The sequence below is a fragment of the Hylobates moloch genome, unplaced genomic scaffold, assembly GCF_009828535.3.
Source record: "Hylobates moloch isolate HMO894 unplaced genomic scaffold, HMol_V3 SCAFFOLD_23, whole genome shotgun sequence".
Taxonomy (NCBI): Eukaryota; Metazoa; Chordata; class Mammalia; order Primates; family Hylobatidae; genus Hylobates; species Hylobates moloch.
In genome coordinates this window covers 31,343,271-31,366,925 of record NW_026652298.1, presented here as the reverse complement: position 1 = coordinate 31,366,925, position 23,655 = coordinate 31,343,271, and the positions used below count along the sequence as shown (strand labels likewise).

Here is a 23,655-nt window from a genome sequence, read left to right as displayed (position 1 = left end):
CCAATTTTCACGGTGCAGATCCACCAGTGTCCCCTTCGCTTCTCCAAACTCTGGCTGCTGGAAGCTCGGACCACTAGGGAACCTGCATCCTAGAGTTAAGGAACACCTGAATAAAGAGATTCCGAGGTAGTTCAGATCTTCAACCATAAGGTTGCTTTTTGTTTCTTTTTACTTTGCCAATCATGTTTAAAAGCAATAATATACATGGCTAAACATTAAACCACCGTGAAGTACACAGAAAAGTGAGTCTCTCCCACCCACTGGTTCCCCTGCTCTTGGGTAACAATTGCATGTCTTTCAGGAAAACATGATCTCGCCCAAAGAGCCTTCCAAAGCAGTTTAAGAAACCTTCAAATCTCAGGCCACACTGAGCTGAGTATTTTATATGCATTGCTTAATCGGAGGCATACAAGGCAGTGTGGTATGTATGTGCGTACTTTTTACAGATGAAAAATGCGAGCCCAGGGATCCTGCATTTCTGAGCCTGGGTGTGTTTCTTTGGAGGCCAGATCCTGTTGGTTTTTGCTCCATGACTTTGTCTTGCCCCACTCTATATGAATTACAGGACAAACCATTAACTCTCCACTCTTATCCATTTCTCCAACTGCTGAAGGTGAAACAAACGTTTACTCGTTCATGCACTCTACCAATATTTGTTAAACACCTGCTATGTGCCAAACCTTGTGCTAGGCACTGGGGAGAACATTGGCCTCTGGCCCAATTCTTTCTTGAGCAGAGTTAATGGGACACGGTGGACCTTTAATAAGGTTGATATATAGAAGTGACTGGATGAATCAATGGATGGTAAACTTGAGAAGTCTTGCCCACACTGAACTTACCACTTCTGATCCAGGGGAGAAGTTAGATATATTCTGGCTCATGCAGAAAGTTGGGTGTTTCCTTTTTCATTTTAATGTGGTACTTTGGGAAATAGCATGAATTCTGGGTGAAGACCAGACGAATCCTCTAGAAGTACAAAATGTTCAGTTTGGTGCATTGTTGCTTCCAGGCTTTTCCAACACACACACACACACACACACACACACACACACACACACACACACACTCTTAATTGAAGTGGAAAAAGAAAAAAGGCTGTCAGGACAAATAAGGTTGTTATCTAGTTAGTGCCGTTTTGGTTTATAAAGGGAATGAAAAATAAGGGTGCATGCGTGGATATTAACCTTGGTTTTGCCACTTATTAACTGCATGATCTTGGGTAAGTCAACCTCTCAGTGACTCGGTTTCCTTGATGATAAAATAGGTTTGATAATAGTACCCAATTCATAGGATGGTTGTGAAAATTAAATACCTTAATATGTAAAGCCCTTAGGACAGTGGCTTTGCATAGTATACACCATCCAATACTATTCTTATTCTTATTATAAATCTAATAATTGTTACTACAGTGGTGACTTTCCTTGACCCATCTTCGCCGATTCCTTCACTGGGACTGCGCCCAAAGCTTCCAAATCCCGCCCACCCGGACGATTCTGCGGTCGCTCCTCCTCTCGCCCCGCCTTTTCTGGATGGCCGTAGGCCCGCTGTTGCGCGATGCATGCCGGGCCTTGTAGTCCGTTCGCGGAGTCCTGCCGCTGAAGGCCTCGCGGGTGAACTGCATTTCCCATCGCCCCACGCGGCGGCGGCCGTAAAGCGCGACCGTCGAACGGCCGGTTCCGGCTGAATGTCAGTGCTGGGCTGTGGGCCGGGGAGGAAGGCGGCTGGCGGTTCCTCCACCACCTCCGCCGCCGCATCCTCCGCTTATGCTACCGCCGCGGGCGCTGGGCCGCTCTGCTGGTCGGGCATGAGACCGTGAGACGAGAGACGGGTCGGGGCCGCCGACATGTTTGGCCGCTCGCGGAGCTGGGTGGGCGGGGGCCATGGCAAGTCTTCCCGCAACATCCACTCCTTGGACCACCTCAAGTGAGTGTGGGGGGCGTAGCGGGAGGCCGCGGGGTTGGACAGGGAGACGGGGGCGCCGAGCTCCGGGTCGGGGCTCTAGGAGGCGTGAGAGCGGCGGCGAAGGGCGCCCGGGGAAGCCCGTGTGGTAGTTAAGAGCGAGGGCTCGGGAGTCAGGGCGCCTGGGTTCGAACCCTGACCCCGTCGCTCTTGGCTGTGTGACCTTGGACAAGTCGCTTAATTTCACAGAGTCTCCGTATCCCCACCTGTAAAGCGAGAGGATGCGATTTCAGTTTATGGACACAGACTTGTTCTTGACGGTGTCCACCAAGTTTCCTGGCGAGGTACTTCTTAAACTGAACAGCTTAGGGAGTCAAAGGCCTGGGTCCTGGAGTCGGGCAGATCTGGGTCCGAATCTATCTGTGTGAATATAGGCCTCAGGTTCCCCACTTGTAAAAAGAGTAGAGTAACAGCACCTGCTTCCTGCCATTGTGTTGAGGGTTGATTGGATAAGGGAATGAACGTTAAGCTCAGAACACGTACAATTGCTCAATAAACGGCATTAATTATTATAAAAGAACAGATTATTTTCCGAGGGGAGTCTAAGCTGGGGGCATGCACGCTGAGACCCAGGATTTTGGGGCGAGTGGGGAGGATGATGAAAAGTAGAGACCTCTGAGGAGGGAATGACTCTCAGCTCTGGGGGAGGACAGGGGGCAAATAGGGTCTTGGGACCAGGAGTGCAGAAATTAAGGGGCTGGCTTTGCAGCCACACCTGCGTTCAAATCCTGACACCACCATTTACTGGCTGTGTGACCTTGGGCAAATTACTTCACCTCTCTGAGCCTCCAGATCCCCATTTGCAAATGGGGATCGTGAACATTGTAATGGAAATGGAAGGTGACTGACCCAGTAGTTACGTAGTAGGTGGCCAGTAGTGGTAGCTGTGTTTATTATCAGCTCAGCAAGGCCTTCCCAGACCACCCTAACTAACGTGCTCCCCACATCCCAATTCCTATCCATCACATTTTTCACTTGCTTTCATTGAGTGCTTCTCCACTCTCTGCAATTATTCTTTATTTTTTATTTATGCTTATTTTCTGTCTCCTGTTAAACTGGCACTTCAGGAGGGCAGAGACTGCTTGGTTTGTTCACAGTTGTATTCCCAGCATCTAGTACTCCTCTCTGCTTACTTAAAAATGAATGATTGAACTGGGGAGAGGTGAAGAGCATGCAGGCCAAGACCCAGGATTTGGGGGCAGGTGTGGAGGATGATGAAAAATAGAGATCTGTATGAAGGGAAAGGCTTTAGGGAGGGAAATGACAGGGATGCTGAAGAGGGGAGTAGACAAACCTTCAGTGTCAAGAAATAGGCAGGTTTCCAGAGGGAGATCTGAGACTACTAATGGGAAAGAAGGAGGATAGGGTTAGGTATATGGTGGGAAGTAGTGGAAGGGAGATGGGGCTGTGGAAAGGATTGGTGGGAGGGAATTAGATAGGGACTTCTCATGTGTCCCCGGGAGTGGGGTAGGAGTAGTGGCAGGGCCGCAGTTCTCAGCTGTGACCTTTCTAGCATGGAGCAGCATTTAGTAAACGTTTGTGAGTCTTGAAGAGTGGGGAGCAGGAGGGTTCACTATATGGTGAGGGGCACTTTTAGAGCAGGAGGTGGTGAGAGAAGACAAGGGTAGGAAAGAGGCCCAGGACAAGGATGGGGTGGGTAGGGAGGCGGGGATCTTAGATGGGAGGGCAGCTGGCCGGGAAAGGGAGTGGTTGAAGGATTTCAGGAATTTATTGAGTGGGCGGAGGTGGCTGAGGAGGGGAGGGGAGTTACCCAGAGGAGGTTGGGCCTCTTGCCGGCATCCAGGTACCTCCAGGCTCTCACCTAACTCTGCTTAACTCTAGCCCTTTTAAATTACCTTAATTTATTAACTTATCGAATGCGTTATTCTGTACGGGGTATTTGCTAAGGACTTCCTGTGTGTTATTTCCCTTAGTCCTCACAAGTCTGTGAGTTACAGGAACCGTTATTGTTTCCATTTTAAGGAAGTGGAAACTAAGATTCAAGGGGCTTCGGTGACTTGCCCCAAGGTGTCGGCAGCTGAAGGGTAGCAGAGGCAGGATTTGACTCCTGAGCTTGTACTCATTATACTGTCTTTCTGAATAAAACTTCCCGGTAAGTCTGTTTGAGAACACTTTTGACTTGGCTGAGTCTCATCACCAATGGGGCATCTTTGCCAGCCAGCAGGGAATGGTAAACGGTCTCTGGTTCCTTTGCAGTATCCTGGGAACTGCCTGGGTTCATTGTTTAGATCACATGTCTATCGGATGCTTCTTTGGAAACCCGAGTTGCCTGCCCTGAATCGGGCAGATCAGCTTAATCCATATTACAGCCGCAAGAACCTGAGATTTGTGTATTGGTGGGGGGGTTAGAAGAGCCCCCAGTGACTTGGAAAAGAGGGCTGTAAACAGCCGGTGCCCACCCTGGGGCTTGTGCCACTCTGCATTTGGCTGTTAGTAAATGTCTTGGGTCTTGGGTACAGAACAGCTCATTCCCTGAGGGAGTTTGCAGGCTGCTGGGGGAGACAGCTGTAGAGCCAGTGACTGTACAGTGTGACAAGTGCTGAGATCGCCATGGACCCAGGGTTCTGTGGGAACCCTTCTTGGGAGCTTTCTGGAGGAGACAACACCAACGCGGGTTCTCCAAGAACGAACAGAAGCCACCATGGGCGGGCAGCAGGGGCGGGAGGCGGAGCACTGTGACCAGGACCCTGGGGGTTTTGTGGCATGTCCAGATGGGGGCTGATAGCTGTGGGAAACAAGGCTGGAAGTAGGAAGGGGCTTGGGATTTATCTGATACTTCGGGTGACCAACTATTCTGGTTTGCCTGGGCTGAGGAGTTTCCCAGGATATGGGACTTTCAGTGCTAAAATTGGGAAAGTCCTGGACAAACTAGTATAAACTGGTCACCCTACCAGTGACAAGTGACAGTTCCTAATACACTCTTGCCTTGAACTAGGGCAGTATGGATGGAGAGGAAAAGTTTAAGATAGTTAAAATAATTTATTTTATTATTATTATTATTTTTTTAATACACAAGGCATCTGGAAACCCTCTTTTTTTCTTTCTTTTTTTTTTTTTTTTTTTTGAGATAGAGACTGGCTCTGTTACCCAGGCTGGAGTGTAGTGGTGCGATCTCAGCTCACTGCAAGCTCTGCCTCCTGGGTTCACGCCATTCTCCTGCCTCAGCCTCCCGAGTAGCTGGGACTACAGGCGCCCACCACCACGCCTGGCTAATTTTTTGTATTTTTAGTAGAGACGGGGTTTCACCGTGTTAGTCAGGATGGTCTGGATCTCCTGACCTTGTGATCCGCCCACCTCGACCTCCCACAGTGCTGGGATTACAGGCGTGAGCCACTGCGCCCGGCCTAGATTTTACTTTTTTAGAACAGTTTGAGATTTACAGAAAGTTTGAGAAGATTGCACAGAGAGCTGGAAACTGTTTTTAGCTTCATTATTCTTTGTAACACTCCCAGCTTGCAAACTGGAAAGGAATTTTCCTGTTAGGGTTTTACTTTTGCTAAATGGTAGAAAACTTCATATCTGTGGTCTCTGTCTACTGAACTGAGTTAGTGATTTGGCTCAGGCAGATTGAAGTAGTCAAGAGGTTATTTGCTACACACCATGGATGGTTTATTGTCCAGATTAGTGGCAAGGCTGTGACATTGACAAATGTCCACCACCAAGCGGAAGCCTGAGTGATGGAATCATTTGAGTGCTACTGAAACATCGTCTTTACCAGGGACTGCAAGTCTGTGGCTGGTAGAAGTTGGTCGTTTTTGTATTGTGGCCTTCATTCTGGTCCACTTTGTGTGGGGGTCAAGATTTTTGGTTCCAGTGACAGAAACCCAGCTAGAATTGCCTTAAGCCTCAAATGGATTGAATAGCTCCTGTCACTGAATGGTCTGTCCCCGCTCAACCATGGCTGAATCCAGGCATTTGGAGCCGTCAGAAATCGGCCTTTTTCCACCTTTCAGCTCTACCTTTTTCCTGTTAGTGTCGTTTTCAGCCAGGCTGCAGGCTTACATCATATCAGCTTAGCATTCCTGGGGAAAAAGAGAGCTTCTTTCCTCAATATTGCCAGCAGAAGACCAGAATTGAGTATCCCTGGACCAAGAAGGTCTCATGCCACCCCTGAACTGTCACTCTGGCCAAAGGTATAGGGGGATCTGATGGGCCATTCCGCACTCATATTCCCTTCCCTGGAGCAAGAGTGGGATGAGCTCCACTCAAGCTAGTGGAAGAGAATGAGAGAAAAGGGTGGTTCCCCATGGGATAATCAGGGGTTATTGCCCAAAGAAGGCGGGGAATGGATCCATGGCAGGTAGACAGACGCACACCTACTCTTGGTGCATTCAAGTTTTGGCTAAGGTGGCACTGACAGTGTTAGAGCTTGGGGTACAATCTTGCCATGTTGATTTTCTTAAAATGTCGTCTTCACCATGCCACACATTATGGGTCCTAGGCTCCCACTATGTCACGTCTAAGTTCTTCCAGGCCTTCCCACCATCTAGTTTGGGAGCACAGGCAGTCGGGAACATCCTTGGTAGGCAGACGCTGTTTAAATGGAGACCTACAGGATGAGTAGTTGTTACCAGGCAGCGGGGTGTCAGGTGGAAGGAAGGATGTTTCAGGCAGAGGAAAAGGCATTTGAGAAAGCCTAGTGGGGCAAGGGGAGCAGTGCACATTGGCAGAACTCACGTGGTTCAGCAGGGGAGTGTTCACTGGGCGAAGAGGGGGTGAGGACCCAAGCTCAGAGCCATGCTTGGAAGAGTCTCCAGAGGCCAGTTACCCTGGGGCCCTGTAAATCACTTTAAGGAATTCAGACTATGAGTGAGAACAGTAGGGAGCCGCTGAAGGTTTTTTAACCACAGAAAGGCTGTGGTCTGGCTGAAGCTGGCAGAATGGATTGGAGGAGGGGCAGACCGGAGGTGGGCCTCCACATGTGTTGGGGGGGGGGGGGGCAGGGGCGCTGCTGCCGTCCCTGGTGAGTTATGGCAGCAGCCCCCATCATCCAGGCGTATCTCCTGTTGCTGGTCCACTCACACACACACCTCGCCTGCCCACTTGAGCTCCCCTGCTCTTTTCTTCCTGCCCATCCAAATCCCTAGCTCTATCCGGAAAATGCCAGTTCTTCCCTAAAAATTGCCCTGGTGACTTCAGCCAACAAGAGTTTTGCTGTCTTCTCTAACTTCTCCTGTGCCTGTTCACACTGTCGCACACAGTTAACACATTATTATATACTTCTCATCACCAAACAGCGGGTCGCTGTTAGCTCCTCTGTGTTCTTAAAGTTTCATACCGGCCTTGAGTTAGACCCTCAGGAAGCTGGCCGGGGTTCCTGTCCTTTGGCTATCAGACATTGTCTTCCTTTGTTACATATCTTTTTCTTGTTTTCTCCCAATTTGAACATAAGCATCATGAAAGCCTGTATGGCTTGTTCAGCTGGGTACTGGGATGCCAGCACAGGACGTGGCAGATAGTAAGCAATCAACAAATATTTGTCAGAGGTTGAACAAGAGGCAGACCTCTGTTTTCAGAAAAGGCCAGTCTTTTCCCAACAACTGCTTGTTCTCCCCAGTTTAGTCACAGCACCTGTGCCAGAGCCATGACTTTCTCTAGGGCTAAAAGCCCTGCCTACACCCTACACATCCCCGGCCCAGCCTCACTTGCTGGCCCTGTTTGACATCTTTGGGGGATGATTCACCAGGGGATGCACAGCCTGTGAACACCTTCTCTAATCCTCTAGCCTGATTCCACCCTGCGTGAAGCTTCTCCTCGTCCTGCTGGCCAGAAGGCTGAACACTGACCAGATGGCGGTTTTCAGGGCACAGAGTGGGACACACTGGGGAACGTCTGCAGGGCCTCTGCCCGAGTGCTGAACAGGCCAGACAGACACAGGCTCTGTGTCTCCCATCCCTCTACCACACCTGAGACATTGTTATTTGGAGCTGTGTGGACATTGGGGGGTAAATTTCTAACCCCCAGACCTCCTATCATTCTGCTTATCCTTTCTCATTCCCCAGCTTGCAAATATACATTTCAAAATCCTGAAAGAGGAGCATCCTAATAAGCGCATTATGGTGCAAGGCATAGCACGTGCAGAAAATGCTGTCACTGAAATGAACTTGGACCTCGTATTCCTATCTCTGAAATGGACTGAATTGCTCATTTTTGAAGGAGATGGGGCTTTATTAACTGTAGTGGTTTAACCTGTGAAATCAGTGACTTGAGAAAGCAGAGGCTATTGAGGCGAGATTTGTTTACGTCTATCATCCTCGGTGATGCACCTCGAGTGTGTTCGTTGCAGTTTCTCTTCTCCGGGCATTTCAAACTGTGAAGCTCGTCTGTCGGTGGAGAGTTGGCTAACAGGCAGAGCTCGGCTATTGAGACTGCATCTGCAGAGCTCCTGTTGGGGATATGAGAATACTGGCTCTTTTCCAGACAAATGGGAGTTAGAGCCCTTTATAAGGACTTTCCATAAGATCTGATAGTATTTTCATGCCTTTTTGGTTTATCGATTTGGTGTTGTTTTATTTATTTAATTTTATTTTTGTATGTTAGGCATTCATAACCTCATGTAAATTCTTGGCCAATAAAATTGTTGCTTACTTCATGGTTTGCATTTCTGTAGTCCTAGAAGGGTCATAATCACGGGGTCTGGAGTTCAGTCTGCCTGGTTCTAACCTAGGCACCTCCTGTGCTGCCCCAGGGCCCTGGACAGGTGCGTCAGCTCCCAGAGCATCATCCCCAAAGGGTCAGTTGTTTCTGGGATTAAACGAAGCACGCAGACAGAGACTGGCAGTAATAGGAAGCTTCACCTGTTTTACTGAGGTATATACATAGTTTGAGAAAAAAACGTTATCATTGTAACAGTGGTTATCATTGTAAGAGAAACATTTTAATTTGCTGCCATTAAGTAGCAAGGTAATTATTCTGTCCTTTGAAACTTTTCTGAGATAAAGACACAGCTTTGCATACAAAGATGGTCATAGCAACGTTGTTATCACTCTAACAATTAGGAATCTTAATGCCCTTCACAAGAGTTGCTACTGTGGTTGTCCTTTCAATGTCATACTGTGTAGCCATTGCAGATACTTGCAAACAGTTGTCAATAACCAAAAAAAGTGCTTTTGTTTTAGCTGAGGTGGGAAATAAGATTGGCATGGAAATGGATAATGCAACATGACCTCAACTAAGTAAATATCCATAGCAAAGACAAAGACCCAAGGAAATAGATTGCAACTGCAGCAGCAGCCATCCCTAGGCACCACGGCTGCCATTTCTCTTTCATTGTTGTCAAAGTTTCCAGCCTCTCTAAAGTGAATGTTACTTTTATAATCAGAAGGTTATTAAAATGGGCCGGGTGAGTTGGCGCATGCCTGTAATCCCAGCACTTTGGGAAGCCGAGGCAGGCAGATCACTTGAGGTCTGGAGTTCAAGACTAGCCTGGCCAACATGGCTAAACCCCATCTCTACTAAAAGTACAAAAATTAGCTGGGCATGGTGGCCTGCACCTATAAACTCAGCTACCTGGGAAGCTGAGGTAGGAGAATCGCTTGAACCTAAGAGGCAGAGGCTGCAGTGACCCGAGATCACGCCGCTGCACTCCAGCCTGATGACAGAGCAAGACTCCATCTCAAAAAACGACAAAAAGTACAAAAAGTTACTAAAATGTTTATATCTCTGAGGTGGTTGAATTACCTAATCTTCCAAAGCCCTGGAATTACATACACCATTAAAACATTAAATCTTAATCCATTCAGCTTTTCCCCCCATTACATTCAAGCAAATGTATATTGAGCATCTCTTCCTAAAACATTGTGTAAAACGGTATGCTAGGGCATTGTGGGACAGAAAGATGAGCAAGGTGAAGGTGTAACCCCCATTGAGCTTTGGAGCTTGCAGTCTAGTGGGTATTTCTATATACCAGCAAAAGACATTTAGAAAATGAATATTTCAAACAACGTCATTTACAATAGCATAAAAAAAATCAACTACCTAGGAGCAACTCTAACAACAGATCTGCAAGACTCCTGTCAAGTGAGCGTGGAAACAAATGCTGTAAATATCAGAATGTTACACTATTGTAAATATGTCAGTTCTCTCCAAATTTAGCCATAGATGTAGGGCGAGTCTAAGGAAATTTTAGCAGGTATTTTTGTGGAAATGAAGAAGGTGGTTTTTAAATGTATACGGAAATTAAAAGGGCCAAGAATAGCCAATATTGAAAAACAGAAGGAAAGAAGTTGGAAGACTTAATTACCATATGGCAAGATTTACTGTAAAACTGCAGTAATCAGACAGTATGGTCTTGATACAAGGATAGACAAATAGATCAATGAAACTGGAGTATCCAGAATGAGACCCACACGGGTAGTCACCTGATTAATGACAATGGTGGCGCTGGAGTGCAGTAGAGAAGTGAGGGCCTTTTCTGTAAATGGTGCTGGGTCAAGTAGATTTCCATATAGAAAAAATTAATTTTGGCCAATACCTCATATCATACACAGAAATCAGTTCCAGATGTACTCAAAGTCAAAATGTGAAGAGTAAAACAGTAACTTTGTTAGAAGTAAAAAGCATTTCCTTATAACCTTGGGGTAGGTAAGAACCTCTTAAGCTTGATACAAGAAACACCATCCAAGGGAAAGATTAATAAATTGAACTGCATTAAAATTAACCTCTACTCATCTAAAGACCCAGTATAAAGGGAACGAAAAGGTAAGCCACCATCAGAGAAAGTATTTGCAATATTTATCTCCAGTAAAGGGTTTGTGGTCAGAGTATATAAAGAACTCTACCAAACAAGCAAGAAAAAGCCACACAGCCCAATTTTAAAAATGGGCAGGCTGGGTGCGGTGGCTCACGCCTGTAATCCCAACACTTTGGGAGGCCGAGGTACGTGGATCACGAGGTCAGGAGATCGAGACCATCCTGGCTAACACGGTGAAACCCCGTGTCTACTAAAAATATAAAAAATTAGCCGAGCGTGATGGCGGGCACCTGAAGTCCCAGCTATTCGGAACGCTGAGGCAGGAGAATGGTGTGAACCTGGGAGGCAGAGCTTGCAGTGAGTGGAGATCGCAGCACTGCACTCCAGCCTGGGCGACAGAGCAAGACTCTGTCTCAAAAAGAGAAAAAGGGCAAAAGATTTGCACAGACACCTCACAAAAGAAGATATTCAAACAGTCCATAAACATATGAACAGGCGCCCACCTTCATTACTGCAAGAAAGCCCCCATGCAATATCACTACATACCCAGCAGATGGCGCCACCGACCAGGGCAAAGAACACCAAATATTGAGAGGCCAAGAAACAAATGGAATTCTCAGACCCTGCTTCCCGGTCACAGGTCTGTGGGCGAGCTACTGAACGTTGCCAAACCTCACTTGCTGTCTTGTCCTGTGCAGTGGCAACAGTGTGCACATCTTCACATTACTGTGAGTCTGTAGGTCACATGAAGCCCTCACAGAGAACCAGGCACATGGGGGCTCCTAGAATCTTTTTTTCAGGACTTACCGCACTGCCCTCTCTGCCTATAAGGGCCTTCTGGTAGTTACTAGGACTTTTTCCCAGGAATTATTTAATGAGGGCAACAATAACAATAGCTAGCACTTGTATCATACATAGTAACTGCCGAGTTAGTTATCTGTTATCTCCCAACACTACCAAAATAGGTAGATACTAAAGTATTCAGGTACCGTTGCTGTTTACATTTTACAGGTGAGATAACTGAGGTGCACAGAGGGAAAGTAACCTGCTCAGGATCAACCAGCTAATACGTGATGGAGGTGTGCTCAGACCCAGGCATTGCAGTGTCTGTGATTAACCCTATGTTCTAACTATACCAGTGTTTGTAATTAACCATATACTCTAGTGCCTCTCAGGAAATACCAGACTTTCTCTACTTCCTGCTCTGGTTTCGCTGAACCTTCCCATCAAGACTCCTCCCCTGAAGCCCTCTTTCCCTGTTTGAATCTAGCCTGATCTCTTTTCTACCTTCCCGGAATATCCCTTGGATAATGTAGTGATAATGTGAATAACGGCCCCCACCACAATGACCATAATCTAATCACCATGGCAGCCGAGCCTGCTTCTGTTGAGCCCTTGCTCTGTGCCAGGCACTGTGCTTGGCTCTTTCTGTGCATGGTCACGTTGCCTCTCTGGAACAACCCAGTGAGGAAGCCTTGACTGTTTCCACCACTGTGTAGAATCTGAGCTGCAGAGAGGTGAAGCACCTTGTCCAAGGCCACAGTTAGGAGGTGGCAGGGCCAGAGGTCAAGCCCAAGTCTGTCTGCCAGACTCCAAAGCCTGACCTCTTCACCAGAGCTCTGCTCTGTCACTTGCCGTGTCTGGCATTTGCATCTCTGGCTATGTTTAGTCGTGTATGCTTTCATCTAAGTTATGTTTACAAAGACCATCCCCTGCCCCATTCAGCATTTATTGAACACCTGCTGTGTATCAGACATTTGGAGTGTATTGGGGTCACCAAGATCAATAAGGTGATGGTGCTGACCTTGAGGAGCTCAGGTCTAGTAAGGGAGGCAGATCTTTGCAAATGAGGGTGGGCTGTGTGGTAGCAAATGTGTGTGCGTACAGAGGTGCCATTGAGGAGGGAACAATTAAATCCACCTGGGAGGGGGGCATGGGGAAAGCTTTACCAAGAGATGTCCGAGCTGGGTTTTGAAATGTAAGTAAGAGTTTGCTGGTTGACAAGGACAGCAAGGGCATTCTAAGCAGAAAGCCCTATCAATTGAAGTCATGTGGTCCTAAATAATTTAAAATTTCCTCTTCTTGTTGGGGATCTTCAGAGCAGACCCACCCACCTAAGCCACCATCTCCCACTGACCAGGAGTATGATGTGTGATGCTAATAGATGTACACAGAAGAGAAGAGGGAGAATCTGCCCTTCTCCCACATTGCCAACAATGTCTTGTCACTGGCAGGGTGTTGGGCACATGGGGGCCTGCGTGGAGAGTGTCACTGATGGCCACAGCTGAAGTGGTGTGGTGACTGTCAAACTTCAGTGGGATTGGGGCCCTGCACCAAAAGTCTAATTCAGTGGGTCTAGGACAACTTACAGAGGTGATTCTGATGCAGGATGCCTGGGAACTGCAATTTGGAAAACTCTGCTGTTTGAAACTCTTGGGGAAGATGCACTTGAGGCAAGATGAAGATGTAGATTTGGGAGTGGGTCCTCCAATGATTCATCCCAGGGTGGTTCAAGTGCTGTTTGAGTTACATAATTATAGAGGGAAACTGGACCCATGCCCCCTCCCGCAGCCTCGTTGATAGATTTGGGTACAAATGGTTGAGGATTTGTGTTTTTCGAAGGCTTCTCTAATTACTGCATATTAAAAATTACATGCAATTTCTAATAAATTAATTAAATGCTTGATTATACTAGGTCTTTAAAGCATAACAAACAGTAACAGTATTCATAAATAAACCCTAGCCCCTTTAAATAGCAGATTGTTCTTTATTGTTTCATCTTCAAGCTGCTTCCTCTTTATGTCTTACCCATTTTTAGAGATTATAGATGGGACAGTCCTGTCTAGACCTTTCCTTCCCTGCTCTCACCAGACCCCCAGCCCTGAAAACTGAAGTTGGCCATAAAAGAAATCAGGAGGGGAGGGCACTTTTCCTGAGTCACTTCCTCTTGGTGTCTGCTTTTCCTTCTCAAGCCTGAGCTCCCTTGACAGGTGAAGTTACCTGGGGCTGTGGGCCCTGGAGAAGCCGTCTTAAAAGCCGTGCCCGGTGGCACTCCCGGGGCATCCAGCCAGGCTTCTGGTCCCCGCACTGCCCAGGACTGGCCTCGGTGATTCTTTTGGTCTCCCCCACCAGCAAAGAGGCCATGAGGACTGGATGGTGTCTACCTGTCTCTGCTCCAGCACCTGGCATTGAGGACTGTTTAGGTAGATGAAGTACAGCACCATCCTTTCCAGCCCTTATTTATTTGTTTATTTATTCTCGCTCTGTCACCCAGGCTAGAATGCAATGGTGCGATCTCAGCTCACTGCAACCTCCACCTCCCAGGTTCAAGCAATTCTGCCTGCCTCAGCTTCCGGAGTAGCTGGGATTACAGGCTTCCGCCACCACGCCCAGCTAATTTTTGTATTTTTAGTAGAGACGGGGTTTCACCATGTTGACCAGGCTGGTCTTGAGCTCCTGACCTCAGGTGATCCACCCGCCTCGGCCTCCCAAAGTGCTGGGATTACAGGCATGAGCCACCGCTCCCAGGCAGCCCATTTAACTCAGTGAATTTAACAATCTGTTCTCAGCAAATAAGACCATTGCCCTCGGGCTGCAAACCACCCAGATCATTTGAGCCATAAGTTCTGATGGGCTCACTGCACTTGAGAGGGATTGTGAGCATTACAAGGGGAAGTGCATGTGATTTTTGCGCCAGCAACTGCTCTGGGACCCAGCCTTCCTAAGCTGTGGCTCCATCTCTCTAAACCTCAACATTAGCCTGGCTGCAGGTCCCATGTTAGGCATCCAGCCTGAGCTGTATGTCCCCGCTTGCTCTGAAGGCATCAGCATCACGGGAAGCATGTGAAACAGGTGGCTACTTGCTCTTCTCTCAGTCCTGCTGAATCTGAATCTCCGAGGGGGCTCCAGGAGCCCCCACTTGATTCAGTTCTCCGGGTGATTCCCTTGCACACTGCAGTTTGAGAGTAGTTGACTTCAAGGGTTTGACGATTTTCTTGTCTCAGTCTGGGTTGCTGTGTCCTTAGTTTAACCCTTCAAAGCATTGTCTGCTATTTTTCTTGGGTTGTGAGTTACATCTAATCTGAATGGGAAATTGCATTACCCAAACCTGAAAAAGCATTGCTGTATTGTCTCCAAAATATTGCTAATGGTCATTGAACTTGGCTTGCATTTCAGTTGGTAACCTTTAATTTCCTTTTCTCTCATTTCTCTCAGGTATCTGTACCACGTTCTGACCAAAAACACCACAGTCACAGAACAGAACCGGAACCTGCTAGTGGAGACCATCCGTTCCATCACTGAGATCCTGATCTGGGGAGATCAAAATGACAGCTCTGTATTTGAGTAAGGGTTTCTAATGATTGCTGTTTTTTGATTATTATTCTTTGAATGTTTTTCTAAATGTATACCATGAGTCATTCCGGATGATGTCAGGATTTGACGCTAATTTGATCTTGCCTAGATATCTATCTCTGTCTAGCCGTAAAAAAAAAAAAAATGCCCTTGAAGCACTATAGAAATGCAAGCCCAAAATGGGGAAGTTATGGAAATGAGTGTCTCTAGAAAACCTGAAAATGTCATGGGGAATTTTCCTCCAGGTTGTGTCTGTTTATTTTCCCAAAGGAAGGAGAACATGTCTGGTGGTTAGATTTGACATGAACAGAAGGCCTGTGCCCTGGGGGAGTCACTGAGGGCTCCCAATTACCATGTTTACTGATGACCAGGCACAGGGCTGAGCTCCTGATGAGACAATCCAGCTAAGTTTCCCACCCACCCCATGGTAGAGGCCCTGTTGTTATCCCCTTTTTTGCTCAAGGTCACATAGCTGGTAAGCGGTGGAAAAGTGACACACACCCAGAATCTGTGAGGGGTTCCCCCCACTCTTGTACTGCATAGGTGAGCAGTCCTCAGCCAGGCTCTTCGTCTCCCTAAGGCTCAGTTTCTTTACCTTTAAAGGACAGAGAAAAAGTTCTCTTTGTCTAGTGCCTGGTACAGGAATAAATGATAGCAAATGATAAAGACAGACGTGCCTCACTGGACAGTTAAAAAGCAAGGGCCGCCAGGCGCGGTGGCTCACACCTGTAATCCCAGCGCTTTGGGAGGCTGAGGCAGGAGGATCACTTGAGCCCAGGAGTTTGAGACAAGCCTGGGCAATGTACAGAGACCCTGTCTCTATGTATAATTAAAAAATTAGTCATGCATGGTTGTGTGTGCCTGTGGTCCCAGGTACTCAGAAGGTTGAGGTGGGAGGATTGCCTGAGCCCAGGAGGTCCAGGCTGCAGTGAGCCATGATCTTGCCACTGCACTCCAGCCTGGGTGACAGAGTGAGACCATGTCTTAAAAAAAAAAAAAAAAAAAAAGCAAGGGCTGTTAACTGTGAACTACCTCCCTAATAGATCTGCCTTGATATCTTAGTGCGGAAGGATTTGGGACTGGGTTATGACAACCACCAAAAATGGGTGGCTGGGGGTGTGTGTGTGTGTGTGTGTGTGTGTGTGTGTGTGTATCATAAATATTGAGGCCACTTTTAAAACTCATTTTTGAAAAGTAAAGGTGTTCTATTTGTAACCTGGTTTCTTATTAGATATCCGAATAAGAAGGATATTACCTTTTCATGGATTCAGACAGAGTTAGGCAGCACTGAGCAAGTTCCTGAATATAGGTTCAGGATAGCTTTACATTTTCATCGGTAAGGTTATCCAATAAAGCTACTTGTGGAGATGCAAACTCTTTAAAATGCAAACCTGTAAACACTGGCTATGATCTCCAAAGCAAAACATGTGAGTAATGGAAGTTGTGTTTTTATACAGACCTAGCTTCTTTTAAGGATCCATGGGAAATTTTGTTTTGTTTTGTTTTGTGAGATGGAGTCTTGCTGTGTCATCCAGGCTGGAGTGCATTGGCGTGATCCCGGCTCACTGCAACCTCTGCCTCCCAGGTTCAAGCAATTCTCCTGCCTCAGCCTCTCGAGTAGTTGGGATGACAGGCACGCACCACCACGTGGGGCTAATTTTTGTATTTTTAGTAGAGACAGTGGTTCGCCATGTTGGCCAGGCTGGTCTCAAAACTCCTGACCTCAGGTGATCCACCCACCTCAGACTCCCTAAGTGCTGGGGTTACAGGTGTGAGCCACTGTGCCCAGCTGGATTTTTTTTTTTTTCACATACATTTTTGGAAATGAGAAGGACCCTTGGGTTAAAGATTAGAAACTGTGTCCGCCTTGACTGGAATGGACTTATTTTTTATTTTTAGAGACAGGGTCTTGCTGTGTTGCCAGGGCTGTTCTCAAACTCCTGAGCTCAAACGATTCTTCCTTCTCAGCCTCCCAACATGCTGGGATTACAGGCATGAGCTACTGCACCCTGCCTAGAATGGACCTGTCATTCTAGGTCCTAAGATGACACCCTGTCCATCTGTCATCTTAGAAAAGCTGCTGAGCTCTTAGGGTCTCCATGATTCTTAAACAGTTATCCAACAAAGTCCCTAAGAAAATTTTGTTTTTACTACATTTTAAAATTTTGGAATAATTTTAGATTTATAAAAAAGTTTCAAAGATAGTATAGAACGTTCCCATTGTAAGTGTCTTACATTACTAGGGTGCATTGGGCAAAACTAAGAAACTGACATTGGTACAGTATTATTGAGTCAACTTCAGCCCCCATTTGGATTTTGCCAGTTTTTCATTAGTATCTCCTTTCTGTCCTAGGATCCCATCCATATTTCCACAGTACATTTGGTTGTCATATCTCCCCAGCCTCCTCTGATCTGTGACTCTTTTTTAGTCTTCCGTTGTTTTTGCGACCCTGAAAGTTTTGAGAAATACTGGCCAGGTCTCCTGTGGAATGTCCCCCAGTCTGGGTTTGTCTCATGTTTTTCTCATGATTAAACTGGCAGTTAAGGGGAAGAAAGCTATAGGAGTAAAGTGCCCCTCTCATGTCATCATCACAGGGCATTCACGATGTCCACATGACATCCTGGTGATGTTATCTTTATCACCTGGTTAAGGTGCTGTCTGCCAGGTTTCTCTCCTATAAAGCTACTCTCTTCTCCTTTCCCCACACTGTTCTTTAGAAGAGATCACCAAGTCTACCCCACCTTTTCATGATGAGGGGGTGGGGGTTAAGGTGTACCTTCTACAAGGGGTCAGTATCTACATATATTATTTGAAATTCTTCTGCATGGAAGAGTCATCTCTTCTCTCTCATTTATCCTGTCATTTGCTTATATTAATAGGGACTCGTGGATATTTATACTTTGGGCTATAATTCAGTATGTTGTTATTTTATTGCTCAAGTTGTTTCAGCTTTGGCTATTAGGAGCTCTTTCAGGCTGGTTCTTGTGTCCCCTTGATATGCTCTCTTCCTTTTGTTTTTTGAGCACTTCTTACTTCCTGGTACTGTAAAATGCTCCAGTCCTACAATCACCCTTTTTTCCCAACGAGTTGCCCACTCCCCTATGGAGTTTTTAAAAATCTAGATTCATGGATTTTATGCTAGACCTACTGAGTCAATCCCTGGGGGAAGATCTAGGTACAGGCATTTTAACAAGTTCCCAAGTTGGTCACAGTGCGGCAGTGAGTTTGCTGGTGGCCCTTAGGAGTCACCGATTTATGCAACTTGAACTGAAGGTAGACAAAATAGGGCAAATGACAGAAATACTCTGGAGGTCAACATGAATGGCATTTACAGGCAGATGGGCCTCCAAGTTGGAGAAGATTGTAAGAGTCTTTTTTAGGCCATTTAAATTTATTCATTTACGCGTTCATGAATTCAGACAGAATCACGCAGCACTGAGTAAGTTCCAGGCGCATGACCTCACCGCTGTGGAAATGCCAGACGAGGACAGAGAGGCACCCACAACTGAGTCAACCCGCAGGCACACCTCATTTCTTCCAAGTGTCCCAGATGCAAGATTGTCTGGTGTTAGCTTGAGTACAGAGAACACATAACTAGAAACGTCATTCTCTTCCTTTAAAGAAAGGCACTGGATGGTCTCTTTCCTTTTCAAGACTGAAAGAGCCAGCGTGTACTCCCAGAAGCCAGTGCCACTAGGCTGTGTGCAGACAAGTATCCTATACATAAGGAGAAAGGCAGAAACAGACCTGGGGATGGGTTAGTAGGGTTTCTCCACCACATCAGGACCTGTGTATTTCTTTCTAGTTATTTTCCCCTAGAGCTTGACAATTTGGGAACCACAGTACATTTGGTTGTCGTATCTCCCCAGTCTCCCCTGTTCCGTGACTCTTTTTTAGTCTTCTGTTGTTTTTACGACCCTGAAAGTTTTGAGAAATGCTGGCCAGGTCTTCTGTGGAATGTCACCCATCTGGGTTTGTGTCGCTTTTCTCATGACTAAACTGGCAGGGGAAGAAAACTGTAGGGGTAAAGCTTTTTGGGAACTTTTTTTTTTTTTTTTTTTGGCTCTGTCACCCAGGCTGGAGTGCAGTGGCCTGATCATATCTCACAGCAGCCTTGAACTCCTGGGCTCAAGCGATTCTCCCACCTTAGCCTCTTGAGTAGCTGGCACTTCAGGCATGCACCACCGCCTAATTTTTTTTTTCTTCTCTGTAGAGGCAGGGGTCTCGTTATTTTGTCCAGGCTGGGTCTTGAACTGGCCTCAAGCGATCATCCTGCCTCAGCCTCCCAAAGTACTGGGATTGCAGGCATGAGCCACTGTGCCCAGCTCTAAAACTCGTTTAATACTCAGAATTATCTTATTCCTTTGCTGGGAATTCCAGTTGTGGCGGGTGACAATGGGTGACATGACCTGTGCAGATACCTTGGGGGAGAGGGGTGAATCTAATACTTGTGTTGTGAATGAAACCAGTTAATAATTTCTGTTTCCACATGTGGAAGCAAACCATTGATGCTTTTCCATTCCCTCCCCAGCTTCTTCCTGGAGAAGAATATGTTTGTTTTCTTCTTGAACATCTTGCGGCAAAAGTCGGGCCGTTATGTGTGCGTTCAGCTGCTGCAGACCTTGAACATCCTCTTTGAGAATATCAGTCACGAGACCTCACTTTGTAAGGACATTGCTTGGTATTTGCCTCTGTACTGCTGTGCATCTAGCCGGGTGAAGTTTGGCATGGTTTTCTGTGTCTGTGCTTACTATTAGTCGGCTCAGGCTATCTTAACGAAATACCATAGACTGAGTGGGTTAAACAATAGATTGTTTTCTCACTGTTCTGGAGCATAGAAGTCCAAGATTGGCCAGGCATGGTATCTCATCCCTGTAACCCCAGCACCTTAGGAGGGCAAGGTGGGCAGATCACTTGAGCTCAGGAGTTTGAGAAGAGCCTGGACAACAAGGTGAAACCCCGTCTCTACAAAAAACCATAAAAATTAGCTGGGCGTGGTGGTGTGCGCCTGTAGTCCCAGCTACTCAGGAGGCTGAGGCAGGAAGATTGCTTAAGTCAAGGAAGTCGAGGCTGCAGTGAGCCGTGATTGTACCACTGCACTCCAGCCTGGGTGACAGAGCAAGACCTTGTCTCCAACAAAAAAAAAAAGTTCAAGATCAGGTTGCCATCAGGGTTGGTTTCTGGTGAGGGCTCTCTTCCTGGCTTGCAGACGGCCACTCTCTTGCTGTGCACGGCCTTTCATCTGTGTGTGAGTGGAGAGAGATTGAGAAGAGTGCTAGCTGGTGTCTCGTCCTCTTTCTATGGGGACACCAGTCCTATTGGATGAGAGCCCCCACCCTTATGGCCTCATTAACCTTAATTGCTCGCCAAAGGCCCTGTCTTCAAATACAGCCACAATGGGGGTTAGAGCTTCAATGTAGGAACCTGAGGGGGACATAGTTCAGTCCCTAACCTTGTGTTTGTTTCTGTGTGGTGGGTACTATGAAAGGGTTCCCCTCTGCTGATGATGCTGGGTTGTTTGCAGTTCTTCTTTATGACTTGCAGTTAAAGAGTTGGGGTCGCTGAATCATCAGCCAACAGAATAAGCACTGGCAGAAGTAGGACAAGGAAGACTTCGGCCAGAGGGCAGGCAAGGGTGTGTGCATTGGTACCAACCCTCCTCCTTCAGTCCTTCCACCCAGCTAGTGAGTGTGTGGCTCTGAACTTCTTACCTGCCCTCGCTAAGCCTCAGTTTCGTCATCCCCACTAACCACCCCTGAGAGGCAGGTGCCGTCAGTGCTTTCATTTTAACACCCAGGCGCCAGCTGCGGCAAAGCCAGAATAGAGAAGGGGTTTTATTCCAGGCAATTAGCTCAGTGGTCTTCAGTGAGGGGACATTTGGCATCATCTAAAAACATTCTTGGGGGTGCTGCTGACATCTAGTGGGTAGAGGGTGGGGGTGCTGCTAAGGACAGGCCCCCCACGACAGGGAATTACCCCAAATTGTCCCCAGTGCCGAGGCTGAGAAACCCTGGTTTGGTTCCTAATCCTCCACACTAGACCGCTAGCTTTGTTATTCCAAGGTGACTTCACCAAGCCCTGGCCCTGCCCGCCAGAAGTGGGGGACAAGTGGCCAAATGTCTATATCAGAGGCAGGCTCTAAGTCCCCAGGACAGGTCTGAAAAAAGTCTGCAGTGGGCAGAAAGAGGTAGAGATGGTGGCATTCCTCTGGCCAAGAGGGAGAGGAGAAAGGGCTGCTGAGTGATGGCTCTCGCAGCCACCGCTAGGTGGTGCTGCTGCCTCAGAGACGCCTTATGCTTCCCAGTGACCGCAAGTTGACAAATGTGGGCCGACTCCTGTCTCCCTAGATGGTTTCTCTTGTTAACCAGCGCCTGTTTCACTGGATATGAAATGACTGCGGTCTCTGAAAGCTCTGAGGGGAAGATCCAGCTTAGTGGCACAGGCCCTCGACTCAGACTGAACCAGGTCCCAGGCCCAGTTCTGCCCCACACTGGCTCCCTGCATGTGCCTGGACAGTGAAGGCTCCGAGCTGCTGTTTGTGCATCTGTCAAGAGGAGAGCACAGTGGCTGCGGCATAGAGTGGCTGGGCGTAAGCATGAGAGCAGGTGTTCAGAGCGAGGCACAGGGTCTGGCAGATAGGACATGGCCATGGTGTCGGTTTTATCCTTTAAGGCAACATCACCCTCAGTGTCCCTGCCCTGGGAAGCCTCTCAAAGCCCAGCTAGGCATGGAGTGACTGGATTGAGATGGGGGTGGGGCAGTCAAAACTTACGGCTTTTAGAGTGTTTCTCTGAATTACATGGCTTTTAAAAATTGTATATATTTAATGTGTACAACTTGATTTAATATATACATATACACACAAAAAAAGTGTGTACATTGTGAAATAATCATGGCAATCAAGTGAATTAACATATCCATCACCTCACATTTGTGTTGGGGGGGGGTTTGTGTGTGCACATTGTGTGATGAAAATATGCAGTAGATCTGTTAGCAGATTTCAAGTCTGTAACACCGTAGGATGACCTGTAGTCAGTGTGCTGTACATGAGAACTCCGGAACTTACTCATCGTGCATGGCACCCTTTGATCAGCGTCTCCCCATTTCCCTCCTCCCCAGTCCCTGGTAACCACCCTTTGACTCTCTGCTTCTATGAATTTGACTGTCTTAGATTCTCCCTATAAGTGAGATCATGCAGTATGCGTGGCTTTTCTTGTCCTGGCACCAAAAAGGGTGCCCTGCTGTGGAAAACCCAGGCAGATGCCCCTGGCTTTATAGCCCCTTCACCACAGTGCTTTTATAAGCCCTGCAAAAAGGGTAGAAATCATTGCACGTTTACAGAACTTGGATTTGTAAGGGGTGAGGAGGATAGACGATCTTTGCTTTTATTTTTATTTTCTAATCACAGAAGAAATGTCCTCATTGTTAAACAACAAAAAGCCAAATGTTAGAAAAATATGAAGTCAAGTTTCTGCAGAATTCAACCCTAACAATCCATTGTGCCCCAGCCATTCTGCTGTTTGTTTTTCTTTTTCCCACCCTCCCAGTGTATCTTAGATCTCATTGGCCCGTTCTATAACCCTGCCTGGTTTGGTTTAGGAGTGGCAGCTTGTTGTGCTATAATCTATTTAACCTGACCACGGACATTTAGGTGGTTTCCAGCTTTTCACTATTACAAGCAGCCATTTCACAAATGCACCTGTTGCCTGTTGGGGTTAGTGACCTAAGTGACAGAGTCCCGAGAGACTGAGATTACGTACAGGCTCCCGGGTTTATTAGAAAAGGATACCACAGAAAGTCAGCCACACAGTGAGGGCGTAGTAGAAAAATCCCAGCCTGATAATAGAGGCGCCTCCACCTGTCCTATGGTGGCCCCCCACCACCCACAGAGTCATCTCTTGGAGGCCCTGGAAAAGTCCCTGCTGGGGAGTGGAGGGAGCCTGTCGCTGTTCCAGCTCCAGGGTACAGCTGAGAGACAGTTGCACATCTGAAGCTCCCAGTATGGTGTGTATATTGGTGGTGGTCTGGAAGCCACTAACCAGTCACAGCAGGGCTCAGTAAGACACCCCAACAGCTCCTTATCCCGCCATCCCATTACCCCTCCCTACTTCTCCCCCAGCAAGAGCCAGAATGACACAGAAAGAAAAAGAAGTGCTCTGGGTATCAGAATCACCTGGGTGACACGATACCCATGTTAGACTCCAGGTGGATAAATAAACTGTGGACTATTCAGAGAATGTAATACTATATAGCAAAAAAGAAAAGGAAAAGGAAAAAAGGAATGAACTACTACCATTGCATACACAGCAACCTGGAAAGCCCTCAGATGTGATAAGCGAAAGGGGCCAGACATAGGAAGTGTACCTACTGTCTGCTTCCATTAGATGAGGGTCATGGACAGGCAAAACGAGTCTAATGTGCTAGAAGCAGAATAAGGGTTGCATTGGGGTAGCGGGTACTGACTGGGCAGGGGCATGAGGAAGCCTTCTGGAGAGCTGGGAATGTCAGATGTGGGATCTGGATAGTGCTTACACTGTGTGTATATGTAAAAATTCATCATGCTGGACACTTAGGGTTATGTATGTATGTGTTTTATACATAGATATACCCGAGGGTGGGTAATTTATAA

General features: G+C 47.1%; 1 protein-coding gene across 9 annotated transcripts in view; it reads left to right on the top strand.

Annotated features, from left to right (window-relative positions):
- Nucleotides 1–1,671: 1,671 nt before the first annotated feature.
- The window catches only part of CLEC16A (C-type lectin domain containing 16A), a 240,436-nt gene continuing 218,452 nt past the window's right edge, over nucleotides 1,672–23,655 (top strand). For 8 of the 9 annotated variants that reach the window (XM_058434075.1, XM_032145444.2, XM_058434074.1 and 5 more), the window contains exons 1-3: nucleotides 1,672–1,923; nucleotides 14,888–15,016; nucleotides 19,558–19,691. In XM_058434075.1, coding sequence (XP_058290058.1) covers nucleotides 1,844–1,923; nucleotides 14,888–15,016; nucleotides 19,558–19,691 — 343 coding nt within the window. In that variant the 5' untranslated portion in view covers nucleotides 1,672–1,843. Of the gene's footprint in view, nucleotides 1,924–14,887; nucleotides 15,017–19,557; nucleotides 19,692–23,655 lie in introns of those variants that run through there. The other variant, XM_058434077.1, reaches the window with a different exon arrangement.